The 17415-nt window shown below is 40.5% G+C and overlaps 1 protein-coding gene across 1 annotated transcript in view; it reads left to right on the forward strand.

Annotated features, from left to right (window-relative positions):
- Positions 1-17415, forward strand: part of ABCC8 (ATP binding cassette subfamily C member 8) — a 77552-nt gene that overhangs the window by 477 nt on the left and 59660 nt on the right. The window contains exons 2-7 of the mRNA XM_035328392.1: positions 9-247; positions 1207-1348; positions 3910-4031; positions 9604-9770; positions 11778-12020; positions 12935-13123. Of these exons, the coding sequence (XP_035184283.1) occupies positions 58-247; positions 1207-1348; positions 3910-4031; positions 9604-9770; positions 11778-12020; positions 12935-13123 (1053 nt within the window). The 5' untranslated portion in view covers positions 9-57. The remainder of the gene's footprint in view (positions 1-8; positions 248-1206; positions 1349-3909; positions 4032-9603; positions 9771-11777; positions 12021-12934; positions 13124-17415) is intronic.

A 17415-nucleotide genomic window follows, 5' to 3' on the forward strand; every position in this document is an offset into this window, starting at 1 on the left:
GCCGCCGTCAGGTGCGGGCAGAGCCGCGGCCGGGCAGCCCGCGCCGGCCCCGGCTGGATGTGCGCGGAGGCGGCGGCGGGCTGCGCGCAGGGTCCCGCCATGGCCCTGGCTTTCTGCGGCGACGAGGGCAACTCCACCGCCTACAACGTGGACCACGGCGTGCTCAACAACGGCTGCTTCGTGGACGCGCTCAACGTGGTGCCGCACGTCTTCCTGCTCTTCATCACCTTCCCCATCCTCTTCATCGGTGAGTGCCGCCGGGGCCGCCTCGCCCTCCCCCGCCTGGCTCCGGCTTTCGCGTTTTCAGCCTCCCGGCTGCCCCCTGCGCCCTCCTGCCAGCCAGCCTTGGTGGTGCCCCCGCGGCTCGGTGCGAAACCCGCCCGGGAAGCGAGGGCAAATCCGCTGCAGGAGCCGGGCGACCTGGAGGCGATGCTGGTGCGCTGGGAAAATCCCGGCTGCAGCTCCTGGAGAGTTGGAGCAGGCGCGCAGCCCTCCCTCGTCGTTAGCGGTAATGAGGAAGGCTGCCCGGCTGCTGGAGCTCGCTGTCTGCAGTGGGTTCGGTTTGATAACCTGGAACTGGGGCTGCCGGTAGGTGGCCCCGTGGTTTAATACATCCTCCTGTCGCTGCCTTTGAGTACCGCTTGGCTCAGCCTGTCCTCTCTGCAGCCGTGGTGCGTGCGTTGTGATTTAGTGCTCGTATCTGCGGGTCGAAGGGATAACGCGAGTGCTCCAGACGGGGACAGCCCAAAAACTGCTTGAGGAGTACCGCTGCTTTTTCTCTGGCTTTTCACAGTGTTCCTAGTCTTTATATAGATCAGAGAACCACTTCCAAAAATAAAAAAATCTGTAAGATAGGATGGAAATTATTTAGTGATTAAATGCACTGAAGTGGGAAAAAAGTACACTTCTGTATACATTTGTCATAACTTTCATTTGCTGTTCATATGGTAAAATGTTTAACAAATGTTTATTGAGTGTCACAACATAACAGTAAGCGTAGGAATTTGAGGTTGTCTCCTGTTTTGTTGACTTTATTCTGTATGACAATGAGGCAGTAAGAACACAGCTCTTAAAGGATGCATGTGTAACAACACAGTTCTGTCGGCTTTAGTACACTACTTTGTTACGCATGTTTTTCTGTATGTGAGAGCTGTGGATCAATTTTGTTGTAAAGAAAACTCTTAGTAATTTTCTTTTCCTGTTTAGGATGGGGAAGTCAGAGTTCTAAAGTACATATCCATCACAGCACATGGCTTCATTTTCCCGGCCACAACCTACGCTGGATACTAACCTTTATCCTCTTGTTTGTGCTGGTGTGTGAAATCGCAGAGGGCATAGTGTCTGATGGGTAAGTGTATGTCTACCTTCTCCTGATGTTACTGAGCATTTCAAAATGATTTCAGTGTAGGTATCGTTTCCTTGCTTAAGTTGACATCTAGACTATATTCCTTGTGGTTATAAACATGTATTCTGTATTTCTGGTGATTAACCTACCGACCTCGTATCAAAAATTCCACAGACCTTGCCAAGTATACACACACACAATTGACCTTAATCATTTTTAGTTCAGCTTAATGACACTATCTTTCCAAAGAGTAATCATAGTTAAATCCTAACAACTCAAGCAGATGGTGACATTTTCATGATACGTTTCATGTCCAAGGACCCAGTCCCACAGTCCTTACTCAGGCAGAACTCCCCCGTGCACAGTAGGTCATAACATTTCCCTGCAAGTTCAGTTCTGCCCCTCTTACTAAGAGGAGTAGATTTAATGGGCATCATCATCTCACCTGATAGTTTCTTCTGAGGTACCATTGATGTTTGTGCAGTACATCTGATCTGTAATCTTAAGCAGGGCAGCTCACAGTTTTGATGGAAAAGATTTGGCTACCCAAGAATTAAAATGTGTTAGAGCCTTCATTTGATCTGATCAGTACTGATGGTGGCTTGATTTGAGTTATAAAGTTGAAGCTCTTCATTATACAGAGCAAAATCTCCCCGTTAAGCCACCTATATAACAAGTATCCACCAACCATTGCAGTGTGAGAGGCGCTGCAGAATTCTGTTGTAGAACCTGATATTGTTATTATTATAACTTATCTTAAATATATATAAATAGAATGTTTCTCAGTGCCAGGTTTTTAAGAGTTTTTCTCGTGCTTATTTGGAATTATCAGGGTGTGGGAGGCTCAAAGCAGCATCTCCTGCCTTGAGTTTTCTGTTTTATTTTGTTCTTTAGCAAACTCTCACATTATGTTTATTTGCTATTTAAATTGGCTCAGAACACTGCTGTTAGGTGTCACCTGACAGGAATCAAAGCTCCTAGCTATACAGGGGGAGTGCCAACCCACAATTGTGCCTCCCGAGCACTCAGCAGGCTAGCAAGTGCAGCAGTGGATAAAAGCAGGTTTTGAGACTCGCCAGCTTTCTGAGACCAAAATGTGTCATGTTGGTAAGACCTTCTGACAGTGATGGGTTGTCAAAGTCTTTTGCACCTCAGAAATACATGCAGTCTGCTGGAGATAAGCTCATATAGGGGAACTCCAGCAACTTAATTCTGTCTGTGAAATAAATTTAAAACTAAACAACAACAGCAAAACACCTCCCACGCCTGCAGTGTTACCTCCTGAAGCCTAGGGTGTCTGATCTGTTCTTGTTACTTGTTTTTGCCTTCCAAGAATTCAACCCTGTTGTACAAAAACCCCTGTCATTACTAGGAATTCAGAGACTGGAGAGTCTTTTCTCACTTTTCTGTATCCTCGTTGATTCAATCCTCAATAAGAGGAGTTAAATATTTATGCCACAGGTTGTCAGGATGGCTCCAGCCAACTGTGTGGACTTCACTCTAGCATTCACATGAGGGAGGTTTGTCCCTTTGCTAGGTATGGATGCAGGAGGTGGCCCTTCTGAGCTCTTCTTGAAGTTTGGGATATATTCAGCTCTAAGTCAGGTGAAGTCCTGTGATGGTCTCCAGCTCCCCGACTGCACAGCCCATTTTATCTTTACAGGCTACACAAAAGCAGCTTTTGCTGCAGCAAGAGCTTAGCCAGGGATGCTAATTTATTTTCCATGAGGCTCAGAGGACAAGGTGTGAATTTCCCCAAGTGTTTGTGCCCTAGAGACTTCCTCTTGGTGCTTCTTCTCACTGAGATGGATGGGAGATGGAAGAAATTGTACCTCTTGACAGCACAAGATGCTCCATTAATTTTGTGAAAGGTGGAAAATGGGAGGAGAGAAAGATGTCAGGTAGGAGGGAAGAGGAAGAAAACATGATTTTTATCCCCCAAACCTTTTTATTTCTTGCCTAATCCAACAACAGCAGCAAAGAGTACTCCCCAAAGGGCTTAGTTGGAAAGATGCCATTTTTTTGCTTCCTGAAAACAAGTGTCAGAGGTTTTGCTTCATAGGACAAAATTTGGTTGTAGGTGTTGTTTGTTGGCTAGTAGTTACTGAAAACAGAACTCACTGTAAGTTCCTTCCTTGCTGTTGTGCTGTTTTTTCCCCTAAACTGGAAAAAGAAAAGCATTTTCACCAAATGTTTCTATAGAAAATCTTAAGCTCTGCTGTCGGTCGGTGTTATCTACGTATTTTGATCGACAGCTCCCAAACTAGTTTAGCTGAAATTAACTTTCCTCATTTTGGAGCTGAGCTGCTTATTCTAATTTCAACAATGTTCCAGTTGATTTCAGTAGGAAATAAGAGTATACACTTCATTTTTAGCACAGGGGAAGAATTGGATAGCTAAGTATTTGATATAAGAGCTTAAATCCCATTGAAAATTGGAGAACTTTTAGAAAATCCCATCTCAGGGATGTACCACCACAACAGGACAGAATTCATATATTAAAGGGAAACATTTAAGTAGCAAATATTTGATTTTAATTGATGTTCACTTTTTTCTTTTTTAAGGGTTTCGGAATCCCGTCATTTACACCTGTACATGCCAGCTGGGATGGCATTCTTGGCAGCCATCACATCTGTTGTCTATTACCATAATATCGAAACATCCAATTTCCCAAAGTTATTGATCGGTACGTTTTGCAACTTACAAAATATGGAAGTGTGACTGTGGTGGTGGTGGTGTGTGTCTTTGTTCTGTGACAGGTCACTGCAGTCTCGGCACTAACTTGTATGGGGAAAAGCTACATCTGTGTGCTGGCCTGCTGGTTGCCGTGACCGGACTCAGTTCTGAATAATAATGGAGATCTCCTGAAACAGCTCGTTATTTACAGTGCTTTTAAGTTCCTATAGAATTCTGTATGGTGTTCTCAGGGATCCATCGGGCCAAAGGTTTTTCTAGGAAAAGCTGGGTTTGTGGGAAAAGTAGCACATGTTAGAAATCAAACTCTACCTGTAAAAGCTATCCGTGTCCCCCTACTTGTCAGCGTGTTGCACTTAAGCACGATAGAAAGTCGAAGTTGTCTTCATGTGTGTGGTCTGTTGAGATACGTACAGAATCAAGGGAAATGAATGATGTTACTGACTCAGTATGACCTTTAATGTGTTACTTTGCCTGCTGGTTCTTGCTTCCTTTTCCTAAAACCTCCTTTCTAAATTGCCTTAAGACATGGCATTTTGCTATTGGAAAGGTGTAAGAACTACTTGTATACTAAATATGTTTTGCAAGATCGTAAATAAGCCATAGCTAGCTATGGGAAATCTGTTGCTGCTGACAATCATGCGGCTGGCGATCTGCTCTCTGCTGTCGGGGTAGATCACAGACTGCATGTATACATGTTTAGCCATCCTGCTAGCTGTTATTTCTTGGGTGATCCTGGCTCATCAGATTCACTTTTGGATTCTGCTAAGGTTTGTCTTGTGTCATTGTGGCTCTGTGTTCTCAGAGTTCTGTGCTAATACTTGTCAGCTGGTAAAATGTAAGTAACAACTTGATTTGAGAAAGTTTTTAAATACTCAAGATGATTTTGAACTGCATATTGTGATATGCAAGCATCCTGCAGAAGGAGTCTGATACTTCTGTAAAAAAAAAAAAAAAAAAAAGTCTTTTCTCTTCAAAAGGTCCGATTTTGTTGATAAAGAATAAAGCAACTACAAGAAAATAGGAAAATAAACTCAGATTTCTATGCAGGTGTGGCAACTTTTGTGGTTTCTCATTTGAGACTTTTTTTGGCCTTGCACTTTTCTCTTAAGTAACATCTTTTTTTATTTTATGACCAAGTGGTATTATACAGTCACGTTTTGATTAGACAGCAGAGCTCATTTAATGCCTTGTCAAAGCTTTAGATGTTACATTTCAGGGGAGCATTGCTCGTATGTTACAATCAAGTACAGAAAGCAAGCAGGCTTTGCTCTTGTGTTTTGTGGTGGTTCTTTTGTTTGTTTCAGATGTATAATGCAGTGTTTAATAATTTAGTGTCGCATTCCTGCTGTTAGATCACTGCAAAGAGTAGCACAAATGTAGAGCTGGTAGTTGATTACCCACTTTTGCATAATCTCTTCCCTTTAGAGATCTCTCTTATGATAATTCTGTTCAGTATTTAGAGTGCTGATGCTGGATGAGCTCTGGACGATGTTGGAATAATAATCAGATACACCAAAGAATACTAACACTCAAGTGTTATTGGTACTATCTAACTAGTAGCTATGGTACTAAAGTTAGTCGTTAAGAATTTTCATTTTGCAAGAATTTCCAAGGAATAGACTCCTGTAGAAAATCTAATCTTAGTAGCTTACTCTTAGGAAAAAAAAAAAAAAAAAGAAAAGAAAATCGAATTACATTCTTTACTATTTAGTTAATCTGATTTGAAATCCAGGGTCCTCATAAGATGAGGGTCTTTCTTTTTTTTTTTTTTTTTTTGCTTTTCACTGCCATTTGTTTGTGAGAATACCGAATAAGCATGTTTTTAAGTCTTCCTTGTGTTTTCCTGACTGCCCAAATTTTTTGTTATGTAACCCTGAGGATCACCATCTTTCAGTGTTAATTGCAACTACTTTGTGTTGACAGTTGAGAGCAGGCAATGATAACTTTATATAAATTAGTCTAGAATGAGTTAGCTGACTATGAGTATAATTAAAACTATTAACTGACTAGAGCACAGCTTAGCCATGAAGTAGCTTTCTTGTAGAGCCTAATATGAATAAAGTAGATGGAAATCATGAGGAAAAGTTTAAGGAAACTGTAAGAGGTTTCTTCCTTAGTAAACTGTTGCAGAGATCTAATATTCCACGCCCACACAGTAAAGGACCTGGTGTGGCATCTGCTGCTGCTTCAAGCATTAGTGAAGTTCCACCTAATTGCACGGCATTGTGTGCTTCAGCTGGAGGATTGATGCCTACAGCTGCAGTTGGTAGCAGGATAAAGCAGCAGGCTAACTGGAGGCAGCATAAAACTAAGGCTCTTTGGCTAACAAGCCTCATCCAAAAATCACTAAATTCAGTGGAGAAACTCTTCATTGATGCAGTGCAGAAGGTCCTTAAAGGTCTGTTCATTAACTTTAATCAGTATAAAGTTTCCTATCCTATGAAACTATTTGAGGTTTTTTGTTTGTTTTGTTTTTTTAAATCTTTTTCACTCTGTATCCTAAAGAAATCAAGACCGTTAGTAGTTCTTCATAAACAAGCAAGGGACAGATAGCTCAACAACGTTGGGGATTAGCACATTCCCTCGCGGTATGTGAGAAAAGGGCGCAAAGTTCCTGTACTGATCCCACCTCTCAGCTTTATGCCCAGGCTGTTGGCTATTTTGAAGTAGTCATTCTCGTTCTATCAAAAAAGTTGTCGAGGTTTAGAGTATTTATGCTCTGAAGCGAACGTTTGAGTCCAGGATCCCAGCTGAGTGTCCATTCCAACTACTGGAACACTTCGTTGATCTGATCTGAGTCAGGTTTTCTCTGTGCAGCTTTGATTTGTAATTGGATTTCAACAAACGTAGCTACTCCAGTGTAATGCTGGTACAGCGTGGCTCCCTTAATAATGCTCATTTTAGAACTCTTTGCACAATGTTCCAGAATGGATGCATAACAATATGTTTTAGAATAGTTTTCATATGGAACTGGAAAATCTGCTAACTTTCTTGATGTTCAAAATATGTAATTGATTAGTAGCGTCTGATTGCACTATTTTTGGAGTTAATACTTGTTTTGTAGATAAACTCAGAAATTAAACTATAGGAGAAAACTATGAAATAACAATGGCACCGAGTTTTTAAGCTGACAGGGATAGTAGTGTGGGAACACTATTTTTTTTTTTTACCAATCTTAATTAGAGCACTGACTCACCATTCTTGACAGTAATCTAGTTTGCTAATTTAAATGTATCTTAGTATTAATTTCTTTGGAATTTGTTTAAGGTGGAACTTAGTGCACAAAGTTTTTCTCTGAACGTACACAGGTTAGTTAACAAATCCCATGTGTGATTTTCCAGACTGTGGGCTTAATCCAATAAAGGTATAAAGCAGTGAGTTCTACATTGCCAGATTTTCAGCAATCTGGCCCCCAGGTGAGAATCTACAAACGGGTAGTGTGGGTTGAGGTCCCTTATGGAGTCTAAGAAAAAGCAAGGTCATTTAGGCTGCAGACATCTCTAATAGATCCAACTTGATGAAATAAACTGAAGTATGCCCCGTGCGCTGATCACCAGGCTGCTTGGGTCGGTGGAAGTTATGGGTGATAGATTTTAAGCCAAATGCTTCTAGAAGGTAGGATAGTGGGAGATCTGTTGACACCCGCGGATGTTGCATTTGGCACCTTCCAACACTGTTTAGACAGTCATTTCTAAATGAATTCTCTAACCAAAACCATTGGTCATATAGGCACTTAATTAAATTCCAAATAGGAGAATGGATCTGCTAATTCTTTCTTCTTCATCCAAGAGCTCTACATAGGAATCCGTTGGCCTGATTGTTTTTTAGGTATCCTCTGCTGGTGCAAACTTTTAGCATGCGATGTTTGTAGAAGTAATACCTGACAGGAACTCCAGTACTGTTGCTTTTTTCTGTCCTCATTTAAGTGAGAGTTTTGCAACAGATTTCCATAGAAACAGAATTAGAAGACCCCACCCGCTACCCAAATCCCATGAGGACTATCCATGCTCAATTTAGTTTGGCTTGGAAAGGGTAGCCCTGCTCTACATCCCCACGGGGCTTTCTAGGGTACCTTAGGGTAGCTGGAACACCACACATCATTTGAGGTTGTGCAGGCTGTTGACAGTTATCCATATTTGCAAGCTAGACTTGTAATTGCTAGGGTCTTGGCTGAAGACTTTCCCTGGTGTTGCAGCAAGACACTGAGAAAGTATATCAATGTTTTTCTTGGCAGTTAGAGCACATTCCAGCTGTAGCGCCATGGCAAATACAGCAGCAACAAAAAATTCATGTGAAAGAGCATAACCCTATAAGCTATTTCCTTAAGAACTGGGAAAGTGAGGTGGCTTACAGTGTGGTGAATGACATGGAATGCGTTCCCAAATCGCCAGAGCTTCCTGCAGGGATAACTTAACTATAACTGACAGTAGCATGAGCTCTTTAAGTTCTACTGAACTTCATGTCTAAGAGTACTGCATTCAGCTCTGGGACCTCAAACATAAGGAGGACATGGACCTGTTGGACCAAGTCCAGAGGACGGCCACGAGGATGATCAGAGGGCTGGAGCACCTCTGCTGTGATGCTGAGAGATTTGTTGTTCAGCCTGGAGAAGAGAAGACTCCAGGGAGACCTATTGCAGCCTTCAAATACCAAAAGGGGACCTTCAAGAAAGCTGGGGAGGGATTCTTTGTCGGAGTATAGTGATAGGAGAAGGGGTAGATGGCTTCAAACTAAAAAGGGTAGGTTTAGACTACTTATAAGGAAAAAAAATCTTCCCTCAGAGGGTGGTGAGGCCCTGGAACAGCGGAACAGCCTGCCCAGAGAAGCTGTGGATGCCCCATCCTCCGAAGTGTTCAAGGCCAGGCTAGATTGGGCTTTGAGCAACTTGGTCTGGTGGGAGATGTTCCCACCTGTGGCAGGGCGGTTGGAAATAGATGGTCTTTAAGATCCCTTCCAACCCAAACCACTCTAGGAGAAACTATAAAAAGTTAGAATTTTAAGAACATAACTTCTTCCATGTGCTTGTGTATCTGCATTATAAATTACATATATGGAGTTTTGGTGGTACAGTAGAAATGACAAGCAGCAGTAGTTTGGATAAGATATTTTGAAGTCTGTTCCTGCATAGACATCAGAGATCTGTAGGGGGAATAAGGTCAACTTTCCTTCAAGCCAAATTCACAGCAGTCTTGTAGCATTGACCCAACTGGAATTGATGAATGTTGTTCAGACCCACCTTCCCTTGTGAGGCAGCTCCCTCCCTTGAACTCATCATGTGGATGCCTGTTTGCAACAGATGGAAATTTCCTTCAGCAGATATCACTTTGTGAAACTTTCCAAAGATCACCCAATCTAATGGGAAAGGAATTTGGAACAAACATCGTCTTAATGTTTTTGTGTCGGCAGAATTGAATTAGGCTTCTGTTTTGACAGGAGAAAGGCCACTCTAGTTTTATATATTCGTGTTGCATTCTTTTTGAATGACTATTTAATAAATATCACTATTGTATATTTTTGCAACTGTGGAGCTGATTGACTTTTTTTTTTTTCCCTCCCTACAGCATTGTTATTCTACTGGACTTTAGCTTTCATAACTAAAACCATCAAATTTGTAAAGTTCTGTGATAATGGGGTTGGATTTTCTCAGCTTCGATTTTGCCTCACGGGACTCCTGGTTGTTCTATATGGAATGCTACTAGCTGTAGAAATAAATGTCATCAGGGTGAGGGTAAGTTAGTACTGTAAGTCCCTGTTCTTTTTTTCATCTTACTGGGTACTTAGTATGAAATTCATCTCTAAAGGAGAAAGAGAAAATCCAGTTAGAAATATATTTGGGAATTAAAGATTAACCCAATTTTCTTAGGCCGTAACTTAGGAATGTCAGACTCCACTGTAGATAAATTAAGATTAAATTAATGTGTTTTTAAATGTATGTTATGATTCACAGTTTCAGTCATCAGAAATTAGTACTTTTGAAGCAAGGAAAGACTGGGTGAAAGTAATCATCTGCTCTGAGAGAGTCTTAAACACAAATAACATCTCTCATTTTCTAGGAGACGATCACAGTAACTCATTTACTGGAGCAAATAGGATTGCTATCTAGCCTCCCAGCTATATACACTTCTTCCTGTGCAGTGCCTTTAGTCATAATCCAGACTGAGAGATGGCTTTGGAACCTGCTGGATAGATAATTGCCCAAGTTCTTGCCTTCACCTCTGCCTTGCTTAATTGTGTGCGTAAATTAAACTTAGTCTCAGGAGGGAAAGAATTTTTTCCATGTAAACTTTATTGCTCCTTTCTTGATAGTAGTATATGATTTCCTTCCGGTAATGCATTAAGCAACATGAATTGCATGTGTCATATACTTGTTCTTTTGTGATTTTTGTGTGTCTGTGTTTGTGTCTGTATGTTTATTTGGTAACTTAGGACAAAAATGGGGCTTTTTTTTTTTTTTTTTACTACATTTGAAATAAGTGCAGTAAAAGCCTCAGTGCTGGAAGTTCAGTATTTGTCTCATAAATGAAAAACAGTGGATTGTCTTGTGGGAAAAGTGAAACAAATACAGCATCCAAGAGAATTGCTCATAAACCTCCTTACAATAAAACTGCAAAATTAAATGAGGTTAAACCATTGTGGAGTTATAGGCCACAAAGAAGAATAAAAAAGCTCAGTGCCTACTGTCATCTTTCTTATTTTCTGTTTGTTTGGATTTAATTATTAAAGGATGTCTTTGGTGCATAAAATAAAACAGCCAGAAGTATGGATTTTTTACTGCCTCTTGTGTCTATGCCAGACTTAGGAGACACAGGCTTGTTGCTTCAGCTGCTACTGTAAGGGATTGGGATGAATGGAGAGCTGGCCACTGCTGGGACAGGTGAGGGAAGAGGCAGTGTTGAGGGGAAAAAGTAAAAGAAAATAAAGGGGAAGGCTTCTATGCAGCAGAAATAGAAGACATTTGGCCTCAGCTTTTTTCTGCTGCCTTACCGATCTTCCAGAAGGCAAAAGACTGATTTATTTGTCTTTGAGTTCCAACTCTGCTTTCTCCTTTCCTTCCATTGTTCCTCTAAATGTTTGTTCCCAAACCCATCGCTATTTTTCCTAGGATACGAGAATTATTTCTCCAGCTATGGCTGGAGAAAAGATAGCATTGAAGTATATCCAGAAATCTTACTAATATCAGTATGATTTAGATACAGTCATGAGTAGACACTGAATGAAGTATGTGACTGAGTCTCACCTCTGTGCCCAGCAAGATCATGGATCAGATTGTGGATGGGGCTTTGAGCAACCTGGTCTAGTAGGTGGCATCCTTGCAGGGAGGTTGGAACTATAGGTGATCTTTAAGCCCCTTCCAACCCAAGCCATTCTCTGATTTTATGTCCTGTGTTGTGCTGTCTGGCACAGAGCAAGAGGCAGGGTCAGTACTATGCAAAATGTAAGGTGATTTTTCTTTTTCCTGAAGTATCAATGTTCGTGCCCTGAAACAAAATAACATTAGATGTTTAGGATTACATATTTTTATGCTGGATGCGTTTTATCCCCCAGGATCTCAGGAAACCAGATGGTTGTATTAGTCAAATTTGAATGCTGAAATTCCTTGAGTACTGAGAAAGCAGTTCATCAATTCAAGCAGTTCTCAATTCATTGATTATCTGCTGTGTCCTTACCTATACTTCGCAGACTTATTTTCTACATGTTTAGTGTGATTCTTTTGGGGGATTTTTCTGAATTTCAGAGATACGTTTTCTTCAAAAGTCCTAAAGAAGTTAAACCTCCTGAGGATCTCCAGGACCTTGGTGTTCGATTCCTGCAGCCATTTGTGAACCTGTTATCCAAAGGAACGTATTGGTGGATGAATACATTCATCAAGACTGCCCACAAAAAACCAATAGACTTGAAAACCATAGGCAAGCTGCCCATTGCCATGAGAGCTCTGACCAATTATATTCGCCTTAATGAGGCTTTTGAAGCACAGAAGGTATGCAAAGCATGGAATTATGTCAGTCTGATTTCTCACTATTTACATTTTTCATTGCTGCTTTATGCTATGAGCTTGATATAAAATTGTGCAAGCAGATATGCAAACCAAGTAAGCAGTAACATAGTTTTCCACAAACAAAGAGATCAAACCGTTTTACAAGTAATGAATTTTCTCTAACTAAGCATGCAGATCAAACACATTACTAGTTAAAGGCATGTAAAATCCATATGGTCTCTATTACGATGTGGAAAGTGATTATGGACTGTACTCACTAAACACCATTATCATTCTTCCTAATAAGACCCTGGAACCATTCAATTACAGAGTCAATATTAATGAGGTCTCACAGGACTATTTTTCAATGTTATTTCAGGTACAGTTTGTCCCTAAGAGAATTCAAGGTCTGAAACTACCTTAGCTCAGATTCTGCTTAGTTTTCAGGCGGGAAAAGTGTTAGGTCAGAGGTTGGACTCGGTGATCTTGGAGGACTCTTCCAACCTAGACGATTCTGTCATTCTGTGAACTTAGTGTATTCAGAGAAGCCTTTTGCAGCCTATCTAAAAGAGTATAGCTTTTCAGTCGCCGTGTTCAAAAGAAAACAAAATCTGTCAGTTCCCTTCCTTTTTTGTCCTGTTCCCCCAGCAAATCACAAACAACACACTTAACTTGATCCCTACTAAGGACAGGAAAGAAGTAACAGTTTCTTCTTGTGAAATGGAGGAGAGTACAAATTGATGCGTTTTTCTGACTCTATAAAAACAAATGGAAGGAAAATCATAGTTCCCGAGTTCTAACTCAAAGATTGCAATAACTGTCAATGAATTAAAGCAAGGGAAAAATAATTTATCATACCTGAGGTTTATACATAATATAATCCTTTTACTATATCTGCTTTTTTGTATTCTGGACAGAACAAAAGGTCACCGTCTCCGCAAGGATCCAGATCAATTTGGCGTGCTCTCTGCTGTGCTTTTGGAAGACCCTTACTTCTCAGCAGCACATTCCGTATTCTGGCTGACTTGCTTGGGTTTGCTGGTCCCCTCTGCATCTCTGGGATTGTTCACAATGTTGGGAAAGGAAATAACACCATCCGCCCACAGGTACTGTCTGTACTGGGTCTGGCTGGGGCAGAGTTAACTTTCCCCACAGCAGCTCCTATAGTGCTGTGCTTTGCACTTGTAGCTAGAACAGCACTGATACCACACTAATAATAGACATTGAGCAGTGCTGCCATGGTGTCAAGATTAACTGTTTTCTCCTTTTGCTTCCGCGTGCTTTTTTTTTGTCCTTTAATTAAACTGCTCCTTATCTCAACCTTCATCATATTTTCTCCCCTCTGTTCTTTTGAGGAGGGGGAGTGAGAACGATCTGGTAGAGCTTAGTTGTCTGTGTGAAACCACCACACTGTCGAAATGCTGTTGCAAAAGGAGTCAAAAGAAGCAGTGCTAAAACTATTTATTATTTTCCCTCAGTAAAGAAAGCAACTGCAATGCATTTTTGAATGCTGGAAGAGATAGCATGTGTGTCACTACCTGCTGCTGACATTCATACCTGGATGATGAACAAAATGTGTTACCTACGCATCTAGTCAGGCTTCGGGTTATTCAGGAACGTAACCTTGTTCAAGATAGTGGTGAAATGTTCAGAATCTCACTAGTATCATAAGTATTTTAGGTACAGCTGTGACTAGAGATCTAATCAAGTATGTGAGTAAGTGCTTTTCAGAAAAGAAAAAGGGTATTTTTAAGAGGCTTGGCTTTTCATTTCCAGAAATGAGGGATGTCTAAGAGGATTAAAGCAGGCTTTTATTATCATGATACCATGCCAACTGATTTAGCCTTGACAAAGAATTTCCACTCGTGTCTCTGGGCAGATTGGTTTTGAAAGATCAACTGAAACAATTATTAAAAAGGTGCTATTTAACTGAAGGCTCCACAAGAAGAAACTTTGTGATTAATAACAAATTAAAAGCATTTAAAAAAAAAAAAAAGTTCTGGAAGCACCTTCTCAAAAGGTAGTCACTCAGGCCTCATTTTTATGAGAATTATCACTTTATTTTTGCGACTCACTTATTGTTTGATGTAAGATTGATTGCTGAAGTCTGTTGACACTAATGGAAAGATACCCGTTCACTCAGGTACACTTTGGATTAGGTCCATTGAAGTAAATATTGAAAGACGTTGAATACATTGCAGAAAAATTAACAAAAGCCTCAAGCTGAAATGAATTATTTATATGTTTTGCAATCTTCATCCTAATATTTGGAGACTTCGGTATAGCAAGTAGATCTTATGGAAACTAGTTAAAGCAGGATTTATTTATATTTTTTTTTTAAAAAAAAAAAAGACTATATAAGCTAGAGGCTACACTGTGGCAAAGTACTATGGAAGCTTTTGAGCTGCTTCTTAATAACTTGTTTGGAATGCTTATTGTTTCAACTGAATTTGTACCAGATCTCTATTAAGAGTTTATCCTGTTTAATTTTCCTATTGGAGTGTCAGCTAGTGTTCCCCTGTTTGAAATGCTTAGGTCTGGTCCAGAGAGGCCCTGAAAGGAGTCTCATCCTGCCATGACATTGTCACCATGTCTAGCGAAGTGGCAGCCTCGTGGTTGTTGTAGTTGATACCATGTGGGGATCACATAACAGCAGTATTTGGTGGTGGTGACAGCCCGTGAGTGACAGTTAAGGGTGTATTTTACTTTGGACAGAAGGACTCTGGAAAGGCATTTTCTTCTGTTTCAACCTGATTTATATACAACGTTTTTCTGTTAAAAGACTAATACACCTTTATATCTGAAATGTTTTGTTGAATTAGATGAAATGTCTTTCTATAATTTACAAAGGTTTTCTATTTGAACTGTTTGTAAATTGAGCAGAGGGAAGTCATAATGAATTTGTATTTTTCAAACAAATTCTGTCTGTGAAGCTGAAGGCAAAGAGGTAAATCATAAGATATATTTGTTCTATCCTTCGGGTCCTTTGTGACAGATAAATACTGTCATGGAGCTGGAACTCTGAGATCATGTGGGTGTCACAGGCAGTATTAACTGCTTTAGTTAGTGCCACAATTAGTCAGAGCACGACAGCATCTTAAATTCTGTCACTCTCTTCATGTATATTTATATCTCCAGTATCAATATTTATGGCCACCCCTGGAACATTCCCATGACATGAATTTTTCTGAGTGTCAACCATTTCACACCAAAGAAGAGACTGACAGAATGGTTATATTTTGGTGGTAACGTCTTCCATGTCACAGTGCTAGGATTGGTCATTTTAGTATTGGGTATCTGCTGGCATAACAGATACAAGTGATACAACAAACCTACAGAGTCATTTAAAAAGCTCTAGAAGGCATAAGTCCCAGTGTAGCCAAAGGCCCAGTACCAACACTTCAGACTGTGGGAATTAAGGGTCTGTAAGTATTTATAATAGTGGCCTTTGCTCAACCTTCTACTGGCTAGAGCCTGCTGATAGTTTAAGAAGTGATATTATCCTGAAGTCATTAGGAAGGTGGGATACTGAATGTCCCCCAAACCATTTTTTTGAAAACAAAATATAGTTCTATCAACTTCTCACATTTTTTTGTCTTCTGTTTGAAAGGTTCAGTAGATGTTACTTCCTTACATTTGCTGCAAGTGTGCTTAAATGATTATAGCCTAGTCACACAGATGTTTGTTGACTTTGTAAACCTTAATGGCCTAATGCTGCATGTGAAACTCTGTAAATATCTTGCTGAAATGTGTCCCTGTCTATGTAATGCTTATGTGGATAAGTGCAAGTCCTCTTTTTCTTTCAAGTTGTATACTAGGATAACAAGTTTTGTTTCAATTTTCATCCCTGCTCCTCTATTGTGTAATGCTTTAATGTGAATCAGCACTGCACCAACATCTCATTGCTAGAAGAACATGTTTTGTCAAAACCTGATCAAGTAAAAAATGTCTTTTTTTAACATACAGTAAAAAGCAGTATTAGCTGCAGTAATTAGCAGTACTAGCGACGTGTATATGTAGGACAGCACTAAAATTGTGCTGGGTTAGTCTCTGCCCTAGATACAATACTACGTAATCTGCAAGCTTCATTGCTGTGATAATGCTTACTAACATGACAGCAAAGAGAGAGGTTATCTTTGACGCTCTTCCAGTGTTGCAGATATGTTGTTTTTATGTTGTATGCCACTCTCCTGGATGAGCCTGTGTTGAATTATAAAGAAATCCAGTGAAGGACAACTAGAGTAACAGTTGGCCTGAGAAAGGGTAACTTAGAGGAAAGATTCTCACTGTTGAAAATTAAGATATGCGTGGGGCCACATCATAAATTTACATCGCAAATGCAAATGATGCCATGTTAATCCCTAATGCCCTTTTTCTTTTTTTCCCCAAAACTCTGACTTTGCAGCTATATTTTGTCTTTCAGTATCTACATGCTGCACAAGAAACAACAGGTGGCTTTTGAATTCGTGCAGTATACAGGCATCAAGATGCCTCCTAATGTAAATAGGAAGCATTTGCATGAAGAAAGACAGAAATGCAGTCATAATTACTTGCTTGACTTTGTGTACAGCCTTGGTCTGAATCTCAGCAGTTTGTAACAAATAGCACATAACCAGGAGAATAGATACTACACGCATCTGTGCTGCGTAATAGACTGAAGTCCTTGAACAGCTCTTTAATTTGCCCAGTGTTTTAAGAGTTGACCGCAGTTCCTTCTGAAGTGCCCAGATGTTTATGGAGAGGGACTCCTTGACGTCCATGGATGGTCTCCCATGCACCTCAGCAGGCTGCTAAGGTGGTGTGTAGACAGGTCAGAGTAGTTTCTTCTTATGAGAAGTGATAATATTCTTATGTGAGGTGGGAGACACTGTCAGGAAATTGGTGCTGGTTGTGTTATTTAAAGCGTGCACTCTTCTCACAGAGAAAAACAAGGGATCTTTCCAAAAACTGTTTTGTTTATTATCTCATTTACTTGTTGTAAAGGCAGGCGTACATTTCTCTGCTTTTAAGACTGTGAATTGCCATACTGTTGTCAAGGGGATAGATAGTGTGCTTCTTGCAGCAATGGCAGTAGCCATCAAGGATGTCAAAAGATGGAGTAAAAAGACATGGAAAAAGTACCCTAAAGCTCAGCTTTCTGAGGAAGATGAAGTGATCTGTTGTGTTACCACTGCAAAAAGGACTTGTCCTTCCTCCTTTCACATTTGTCATTGGCCATGCACCCGTTCCCTCCTTTGAGTTCGCTCTGGCACCCACCAGACACTTTTATGGTCTGACTTGGCCCATTAAACTAAAAGCTAGCAGTGTGTGCTTTTTTGTTTGTTTTGTTTTGTTTTCCTGGACTGACTTACTTATCAGTGATCTGAATTGGCTCAGGGACAGATCCGATAAGCTCCCA

The sequence above is a fragment of the Oxyura jamaicensis genome, chromosome 5 (genome assembly GCF_011077185.1).
Source record: "Oxyura jamaicensis isolate SHBP4307 breed ruddy duck chromosome 5, BPBGC_Ojam_1.0, whole genome shotgun sequence".
NCBI lineage: Eukaryota > Metazoa > Chordata > Aves > Anseriformes > Anatidae > Oxyura > Oxyura jamaicensis.